The sequence below is a fragment of the Medicago truncatula genome, chromosome 1 (genome assembly GCF_003473485.1).
Source record: "Medicago truncatula cultivar Jemalong A17 chromosome 1, MtrunA17r5.0-ANR, whole genome shotgun sequence".
In the NCBI taxonomy this organism is placed as follows: Eukaryota; Viridiplantae; Streptophyta; class Magnoliopsida; order Fabales; family Fabaceae; genus Medicago; species Medicago truncatula.
The window spans coordinates 53,085,088-53,095,376 of record NC_053042.1 but is presented as its reverse complement, the minus strand read 5'-3'; the positions used below and the strand labels follow the sequence as shown (position 1 = coordinate 53,095,376).

The 10,289-nt window shown below is 32.1% G+C and overlaps 1 protein-coding gene across 1 annotated transcript; it reads right to left on the bottom strand.

Moving 5' to 3' along the window:
- Positions 1 to 3,555: 3,555 nt before the first annotated feature.
- On the bottom strand, positions 3,556 to 4,454 carry LOC25485456 (E3 ubiquitin-protein ligase RHA2A). Its single transcript, XM_013614670.3, has one exon. It carries the CDS (start codon positions 4,289 to 4,291, stop codon positions 3,797 to 3,799), a length of 495 nt encoding a protein of 164 aa, XP_013470124.1. The 5' UTR covers positions 4,292 to 4,454; the 3' UTR covers positions 3,556 to 3,796.
- Between the last annotated feature and the right edge of the window lie 5,835 nt (positions 4,455 to 10,289).

The following is a 10,289-nucleotide window of genomic DNA, read 5'->3' as shown; positions in this document are numbered from 1 at the left end:
GGAATATGGAAAGAAAAAATTGACCAAATTGAAAATTGCAATTAGTGAAAAAATGTATAAAAGTTGATTACTTCTACGAAAGCTGCTTATTGATTACTTCTAAAATGAGAGACAACAAAACTATGAAAATGACAGTGTAAGCATCTTGTACTCAGTATCCAGTAGTTCTACCAAACTATTCAAATATAGCAATCATTGTGCTGTTCTACGCTCATTGTCTTGACTCTGAGATGATAAAATTCAAAGAAAATTAATTAAAACTACGTTGAAAAACTATAAAATATTGTATGCCAAGAGCATAAAATCATTTCATACCAACATCAATATATAAGATTCAGGTTGTGTACAGTCATATGTATCTATCCCGGTTCTTCAATTATAGTTATTAATTAGACAGTTTTGATTTAAAGTTAAATTTTATAGATTTAAAAAAAAAAAAAAAAAATCTAATTTGAATTTTGGATCGTCTAACAACTGGGGCGTGTTTTGTTACTTTTTTTATACATAAACGCGTGATTAATTTGTTTATAATGAAAATTATGGAGTACTTTTTAATATTAAGTCGATGTAGTATTTTGGAACGTGCAACACTAAAAACAAACACACGGTAGTAAATGAATAAGCTTGTTATCCAAGTACTTTGGTTTGGTGGATTCAACACCACGAGTTTTGATCCAAAAGGAACACCGTCACCCACAAATATTTATAATATAAAAGTATATGGTGTACCTATAACTTGAAATTATATACTCCTTATTTTTAATTGTCTCTACGATAACAGATCACTGTTCTTTCTTTTAAATGTTTGTACACAATAGAACCAAAATATGCATGTATAAGGACATAATTCTAGTTTTGAATTGGAATGTTAGATTTGAGAATTTGGAAACACATGCCCTTTCTAGTCTTCAATGGGGCATGTGAGATTTAAAAATTTGGAAAGAACCTTATTGTTGTTATTGTAGAGAAGAGAGACACAACAACAAACAATAACAACTACAACTAGGACTGACCCAGAAAACAAGGGAGGTTTTCAATGGTCCTACATTTCTCCACACTTCACAATCTGGACCGTTTGTTGTTGTTCTTGCTAATGCCTAATGATATCAGAGACTCAGGTTGCTTACATCATTGCTCTGTCATATATAGACCGCTTGTTTTTCACCCATTGTAATACTTGCTCTAAATGGTTTTAATATGTCATAGTTAATTACATCATAATATTCTCGTCAGATAATTATATCAGCATTTTCAGATTTTGAATTTCAATAAGGATATAAATATTATGGATGCATGATATACATGTTGAGTCTTTTATTCTAATGCATAAATTGTTAAAATGTTACTAATGTGAACAACCGATAATATCATCTAAACGTCTCAACACCTTTGAACATAGTTATTTGATAAAATGAGTATTTTGAGGGACGTGATTCAATATAAAAGAGGAATGAATTTACTATTTTGTAAATTTAGGGTCTGATCATTTCAAAATCTAATTTGATAGTTTACTATTTAAAGTAAGATATTTTTTTTTTTTAGAGAAGTAAGATAATTTTGTTTTTAGTTTTAAATATCCTAAAATGTATTCACCCTAAGTGAACCATTTGTCTAAACATTGATTGAGAAATTATATTTTTAAGGTGATTGTGATCAATATCCTGCAGCAATTTCATGTCTAGCAGTAATTGACATACTAAATTAAATGTGAAGGAGATGAAACATTGTATGTTTGAACATGTGTCACAGTCAAAAATGTTAGCAACACATATTTTAACCTATATTTTTCAACACACTTTTTTTTATTTGTTAAAATTCACATGAGACCCACCAAATTTATATGGAACCCACATAATTTGATGGGACTTATGTGAATTTTAACCAATCATAAAAAATATGTTAAAAAATGTGTGTTAGAATATGTATTGTTTGTCTGAATAAATCAATGTTTTAAAGTCTTTTATCCCCACAGTTACACCTTATAGGACTAATAATTGTATCATTTGATTAAAAAAATGGAGTTTAAGTGATTGATGAAAGTAGGCAGCATAGGAGACCTTGTACTCCACCAGTTTGTTTTCGCCCACTTGAGAGTATGTCATTCGGTTATTATATGTGGCTGCTACGATTTTTGTTGTCTAAAGTCTAAAGCAGTTGCTTATATGAGCAAATACTAATCTATTTATTTTGTTGGAGAATTGAAATTGAAATTGAAGAGAAAAAAATAATGAGATAAATATAGTTTTAAGAGACATGTTAACTAATACCTCAAATACTAGTTAAGAAAATAAAATAAGAAAACTTTACATTAAAAATATACTCCATCCGTTTCAAAATGGATGTCACTTTAATAAAAAAAAAAATGTTTCAAAATAAATATCGTTTTCAGTTTCCAATGCAATAATAACTTTTTCTTTTCAATTGTACTCTCCAATTAATATTTTGCACATTACTTCCAAAGTATTACTTTTAAAACTAATCAATAGTTAATAAGGATAATTTAGTAAAATAAACATTCTCTTTCTAAAACGACACTTATTTTAAAACGGAAGGAGTATTTTTTATACTTTCTAAACTTTGACTACAAGATTTAAAATTCATACACTAATTTTATTTTATTACTAGTTAACATTTTCCTTTCGCTCCTTAAAAAAAACATTTTCCTTTTGTAAATGCTCACTTTCTATTTGCTGAGGATTTTCTACCCAACAACACAAGTGTCTATTTTTTTATCTCCATTTAAAAAAAATGTCGACTTCATTTTCTCTCGTTTGCCCTCAATTTTTTCCTAATGCTTCCGAACAAAACATTATTAATCGTGATGTACGCATGTCCATTTTCACTCACTCCACGTCTCCTTCGTCCCACGAAAATCTAAATGATTGTAGTTGTACTACTAATGCCAATGTTCCCTTTCATTGAAGGCAGGTTTGATGGAAAATTGGTTTTATACGAAAACAGAGTCTATTACACACTATAGACAAAAAAAAAATGAAACTAAATTAATTGCTTTATAATTTAATATTTCAAAGGAATGGAAAAATATAAGTTGTTAGCATTTCCTAAAAATTATTATTATTATTCAAGTATCCAAATATTAATCAATTTATCTTCAACTCAATTTTAACAGAAACTAATCGATTCCCTCATGTATCTGTCGCATTTTTTATCCAAAAAACAGGAACTAATTGATTCCAACCATATTTATCAACTACTACTACAATGGCTACGATTGGTAATGTACAAATTTTCAGTGGACATATTTTACCTTCTTTTTTGTACTTGAATGTCATTTTTCAACTTCTTCTTTTTACAAGGATGTCATTTTTTTTTTTTTGAAAATGATAGATACAGTGACAAAATTTATCAAAAAGATTTCAAACCAATGTATTTGCTAACATCTTTACTTGATAAATTTTCTATTAAAACTCTTTAGATAAATAGCAATGCTCTTTCAGTTCAACCAATCGTTTGGCGTTATTTATGTGACAAAAGCCGGAAAAAGTGTATCAAGAAACGTTTGAATTATACTTGACTTTAACTGAAGAAAAAAAGTGTAATCAAATTTTGCAGAAACTTGCTAATGTCTCCAGTTATTACCCATAAACACAGGAGTCCAAAATTTACATCAGCCCAAAAAAGGGTTTCTCAAACACCCTTTCAAAAAATGTAAAAAAACTCAATACTGACTGTAAAATGAAAAATTTATCCTATTATTACCCTATGAAAAATAGATAAAAAGGTAAAGGGTAAAATTGGGATTTGAAGGAAAATGATGGAGTGAGTGTGCATCGCATCAACGAAGGGTGAACCATGAGATGAGTTGGCTACCGACACGGCGTTCGGTGAGTGCCACGCGCTCGTCGGAGTGTAGCGAACAACGGCATAACGGACAATTGAAGTTGAAGCGGTGGAACCAACCGTTGAGACAGTGACGGTGGAAGACGTGGCGGCAAGGAAGCTTACGAACATGATCGCCGTTTTCGAAGTTGGATTGGCAGAAGACGCAGCGGTGATTGTCGGCGGAAGCGGCGTCTTCGTATTTGTAGAAGAATTGATTGTTGAGGGAGAGTTGATCGGAGAGCATGATGAGTCCGGCGAGACCCGATCCGACGGCGGCGATGAAGTGATCGTCGACGATCTGATCAGTTTGGAGGCGTGAGAGACCTATGGATTGGAGGAAATTGAGAAGCATCGAACGGATGTAATTGACGCAGGTGGCTATGTGCATCAGAACAAGTAAAGGAATTGAATCAGACGACACGTCGTTTAGCTGGCTTTGTAAACCCATAATTTACTTTTCTGTTTGATTTTGATTTTGTATTTGTAAATCTAAATAAGTGTGAGAATTTGAGAGAAGAAGAAGAAGAAGAGTGGTGAATTGTGTTGTGTCGTTTTTGTGTGAGAGAAGAAGAGGTTCTATCAGAGTATATAAACGAGACGAGGGTATGACGTGTGATGTGGGAAACTCTAATTATGTATGATTCGTTTGGCTAAGAGAGAGGATACTAATCAATCAATTAGGTGTTTTACAAAACTTAAACTACTTTTCATAGAAAGAAGCTCAATACTACGGATTTTTATCGAAAAATAAAACAAATTTTTCTTAAATTATTTGTCGTTTAACGAACTTTATGAACCACTTGAGTTTAATTGTTTCATTTTTTGATACACACCGATTGATTGCACATTAAATTAAGGAGAATATGTAAGGTCAAATCTCTTTAGATCGTGTACGGATGAGGTAATTATTTTTAAAAAAAATATTAAGTTTAGACAATGGGCGAGTTCGGGCTCAAAACATCAATCTAGCATGAACAACGGTTGCCAATTATCATATGATGGCCTATCTCCACCCATTTATTCATACAGTTTGGAAGGGTTTCAGGTGAGACAGGCTCATCTAAAAACTTATAAGATTTTGAAATTAAATAAGGATATAAATAGGAAGGATGCATGATATAAATGGAAGAAACAAAGATATAAGCAAATGGAGAGGATCCTAATTCGGTTTTTATGGCTCTCTATGTTGAGTCCATCTTTGCTCCATTTGCCTTTGCTCAATTTATCCCATTTACCTTCATGCATGTGTGACACATGTTAAAAGAATATCCAACGGTTGAAATTAAAAAAGGAAAGATAAACAAACACGCATGTGATTAATTCTAGAAACACGACCTCTGTATTTTTTCCAGATCTGTTGCCTCTCTGTATATTTTCCATAACTGATGCATATTTCAAAATATAAGAAGCTTCATTTTCGGCGGTGGATCTCTGGTATTATCCTTTTACCCAACAATTATAATTACAAAAATACAAAACAAAAATTATTTATTCTGTGATAAATAACCAACAAATAAATTCAGCGGTTAGTTTTAATGACACTGGGGAGATAATCCACGCAAACTCAACCTGTTTCTCAATCACATGAAAACGCCGTCGTTGTGATGGCAGCCACGATGGGCTGATTTGGAACGGCGGCTACGATTGGTTGCTTTGTGACGGTGGCGATGATGAGCTGATTTGTAATGGCGGCTACGATTGGTTGATTTGTGATGGTGGCGGTGATGGGCTGATTCATGATGATGATGACGACAACGATACAAAGAGATGGCGGTGATGTAGTGATTACCGGTGGGCGGCAACAAGAGGCTGGTTACAGGTGGTGAAGGGAAGGGGACGTGAAGGAGAAGGTGAACAGTAGTAGGCTAGGGATTTTGTTTTATTACCTATCTTTCCCTTTTTAATTTCAACCATTGGATATTCTTTTAACACGTGTCACACATCCATCAAGGTAAATGGGGTAAATTGAGCAAAGGCAAATGGAGCAAAGATGGATTCCTCTATGTTAGCATGAGGATTTGCTAGATCCTAGGTATCCCGGAGGCCATCAGGCATTGGTGCGGTCTATAGAGTGCTAGAGAGGGGTATCAATAAAGACCAAGGGCCATGTGTGTGGTTCCATCGTTCCTTAGATTTTAGTTTACTGCCATTTATGCTTATGTTTTTTCAAGACAAGTCTTAAAATTATTTGAGAGAGATAAATTTTTGTTTAGACACTAGAACTTTACTTGCGTTATAAATGTGTGATATGTCTTCAATTTGCCATGGATATGATAAAGAACATAGTAAGTCGAGCATGTTTGTAGAGATATCTTTTAAGAAATAATATAACAAAATGATACGATAAAATGACATGATAGTGAAATATAGTTGGTTTTTTCTAGATTACCTTTGAAGAATGGTAGGTAATTTATCCACCAATCAATGAAAATGAGCAATTTGTTGGTGGAGTTAAGATAGTTTATGGATACCACTTAAAAATGTGTTTATGTGGCTAATGTCTATTGGTTGGGGTAAATTACCCACTATTCTTCCATGGGTATCCTAGTTGTCACCAATATAGTTGAATGAGAATGTAAGAAAAAATCGGCATGTAATTAGAGACGTGGGTGTTATTGAAAAACACTTTTCCCCCCTTTTTCAACTTAATTACATTTTCTTTGATTTCTATCTCTATAGCTTTTATCTTTACATAATATTAAGATAAGATAAGATGTATGAGAATATATTTATCTTCTTTTTGTCTACTTAATATGGTACTACACAAAATTTCTTTGTTTTAAACCAATAAATAGACACGTTCTAAAATGAATATCACTTTGAAAATTTGTCTACGGCTAACTTGTGGTTGTAAATCACTCAAAATATCAATACTGATGAATGTTGTCTATTCAAATTAGAAGTTCACATCCATCATTGTTATCATAAATGAGACGATGATACGATTTGTGCTCCTTCGATAAAAATTGTTGTTGACATATTTCAAAGCATGCAAGTAAAATACGATTTTGTCTCCGGAATGTAAAAACCGGTTGCAGTTAACTACTGAGGAAAATCTCGGCTGTTAACTGCCGAAAATTTGTTATAAGAACATAACAGACATAGGAGTTTCCAAAACTCATTGTTACGTTTTTTATTCTCCTAGGTGCTATTTTGAGCAATTTGAAGTCATTCCAAACCAATTTCAATCACAAAAACAAGTAAGTTTTTTGAATCTTATTGCATTGTTGTTTTGTGATCGAATTGTTTGTTTTTTTTGTTGTTAAATTTCAATTATATAGGTTCGATTGTATAGGTTTTATTGATTTTATGATTTTATAATATGTTAGGATAGTTTAGGTTAGAATGGTTAGAAAACTTTTATTGAATTGTTAGATTTAGGTTTTGATGAATCGTTATAGAATTGTTAGGATTGTTTAGGTTTAGATGTAGGTTTTGATGATAGTTTAGGTTTAGGTTTAGTTTTTGATTTTACGATTTTATGACATTGTTGTTTAGTTTAGGTTTTGATTGCCATTTTTTTTTTTAATGTAGATATGTCTCAGAATCAGAATCAGGATAACGTTCAGGGTGATGAGAAGAACAAAGAAAAATCGTCTATGACATGGCACAGAATTGTTTGTGATGGTTCCGAAAAAAAAAAGGGTCTGATGGTGCCGGTGTACAATCAGTCGAGGTTGAGGATGAGCGGGAGGACATACTATTTTGGTCATCGACCAAAACACGGTGCCCCAAGGACTGTAGCGGGCAACCCGATTGACTTGTGTGACGATGAAGAATGAATGTAATGGCTTTTAATGCCTAATTGTTTTGGATTTTTTTTTATGTTTTATTTTTGTGTCGAGCACATTTTGTTTGATATTATGGTACTTAGAATAAAATCGCATTGGAATAATTTCGATTAAAGTCACGTTTTGAATAATTGCGTATTCGAGTAAAAACTAATTAAATCTAACGTGAATTCAACTAATTAAAATTGTGTAATGAATAAATAAATTCGAAAAGTGAATAAATAAGATAATTATTGTTCCATTCAAAACAACATGTACTATTCATATTCAACTATGTATGTTATCACATTACATTGCATTACATTACATTCCGGAATGTACCTTCCAACTGCAACAATTATCTTATCTCTGAATGGGGTAAATTCAAACTTGTCAAACAGCAGGACTCCAGCATGCGATGAGCATTTTAAATGATGGTATTCAAGTATCAAAAGAACGAGGTGCATTCCTTGACACTTGAATACCATCATTCAAAATGCTCATCGAATGCTGGATTCCTACCGTTTAACAAGTTTGAATTACCCCATTCAAAGGAAGACAATTGTTGCAGTTGGACGTTTGTATCTTCCAACTCCAACAATTGTGTTACCTTTGAATGGGGTAAATTCAAACTTGCCAAGATGTTCGACTGACATTCCCATAGTTCCATTCAAAAGATTAAATTCTTGTTAGGTTTGATTTAAATGACGGTATTCAAGTGTCAAACCTAACAAGAATTTAATCTTTTGACAGGAACAATGGGAATGTCGATCGAACATTGGAGTCATGTCGTTTGGCAAGTTTGAATTACCCCATTCAAAGGAAGACAATTGTTGTAGCTGGAAGGTGCATTCATTCCATACCTAATGACGATCTTCTGGCGGAATCAAACTTTTGTTGATATCTTCAGTTGATCTCAGCAACGTCACCCGCATATCAATCCACTGGAACATGTTGTGCTCCCAAAACATGCTCGTCACGTTTTCGTTGTTCGTTAATTCCACTCAAGTGAATGATACTCTCCCCTCGTAAATCGTTGGACGTTTATACCGAACGTGTTCCACCCTCCTTATGTCTATGGGGTTGACTCGTTGGTTGAATTCAGTCAGTTCATCCTTGAGACCTCTTAACGTTACACCAAGGCACCGAACCTTCAACCTATGAGGTTCTCCGCCGTTGAATTGTGCATGAACGTCGATCCACCCGGCCATTGTTTCAAATCTACACAATAAGAAATTAAAAACAATCAATGAAAAACTCATTCAAACATTTCATCAAACACTTGATGTGCAAATTATACATAGACTCTAAAAATCATAAAAATAACCCTAAAATTATAAATCATATACTCTTACTAAAATAAAAAAATTAATCATATACTATAACATAAATCATTCAACTTATGTTTAACATAATTTTTTTTTGTTATAACGTAAAATATAACAAAATTATTCAACTTATATTTACTCTTAAAATAAATCATATACTCTTACTAAAATAAAAAAATAAATATAAAACACCAAATTAAAAAATAACCCTAAAATTTTAAACTATAACATAATCATCATACAAACATTAACTAAATTAATCAACTAACATCTAATCTAAAAATGATTTATAACATGTAAATCTAATTAAAAACTAAAATAAAAAAATAAATATAAAACACCAAATCAAAATATAACCCTAAAATTTTAAACTATAACATAAACATAATACAAACATTTTAACTAAATTAAGCAACTAACATTTACTCTAAAAATGAATTATACTATGTAAATCTACTCAAAAACTAAAATAAAATAAATCTACTCAAAAACTAAAAAATAAAAACATTTATAACAACTAAAATGTAAGTTAATAGTATTATAATTACTTACTTGTGATTTTGTTGAATAAATTTGGTTGGATTTGTAGAGAGATTTGTGAGAGAGATTTGAAAGAAAAAAAATTGGAAGATGAGAGAGCTTCTGCCAGATTTGTAGCAGAAGATCCTCGGCAGTTAACTACCGAGGAAAACCTAGGCAGTTAACTGCAGCCGGTTCTTTCAAAATTCGGCTATTAACTACCGAAGGGTATTTGGACAAATTACTCGTGTTTTTCAGCCAAATCAAATGTGTCAACAACAATTTTTATACCCTAATATGTATAGTTTTGATTTTTGAAGCACTCAAATTTGTTTTTCAAACCCGTAGCACTCAAATTTTACATTTCACTAGTTCAATGAGTCATTAATAGAGTTTCAAATGTTGATCCACATTGAGCAACGTTGGAGTTGTTCACCTTATAATTGGCCAGTTAGAAAATAGAGTCAACGGGAGGTGATGATTTAGAAAACGATTAAATTTAGCAAATGGACACGTGATCCTTATTTCATACATTGAACAAGTATTGCTTTTAAAACATGAACATGAGTACATGATCTTTCACAGATATAGTGCCTAATTTCTTGATGCTACTTTTTCAAAGTGTTTACATTTTAGTAGATCGTCCAAGCTTTAAAAAAAACGGGGATGTATAATGTATCTTAAAAATGAGTGATTCTTTACCATGTTTACGGCCACACGCAACAATTTGTTGTTGTGTTTTGGTGTTTTTGTTTAGTTGTCGCAATTTTTAAAATCATGAAGTGTTTTTCACCGTTGGATTCTCATTTGACGGAAAAGAGAGATTCAG

What these genes read in the sequence shown, in the direction of transcription:
- LOC25485456 (XM_013614670.3), bottom strand. Translation starts at nt 4,291, where the DNA reads ATGGGTTTACAAAGCCAGCTAAACGACGTGTCGTCTGATTCAATTCCT.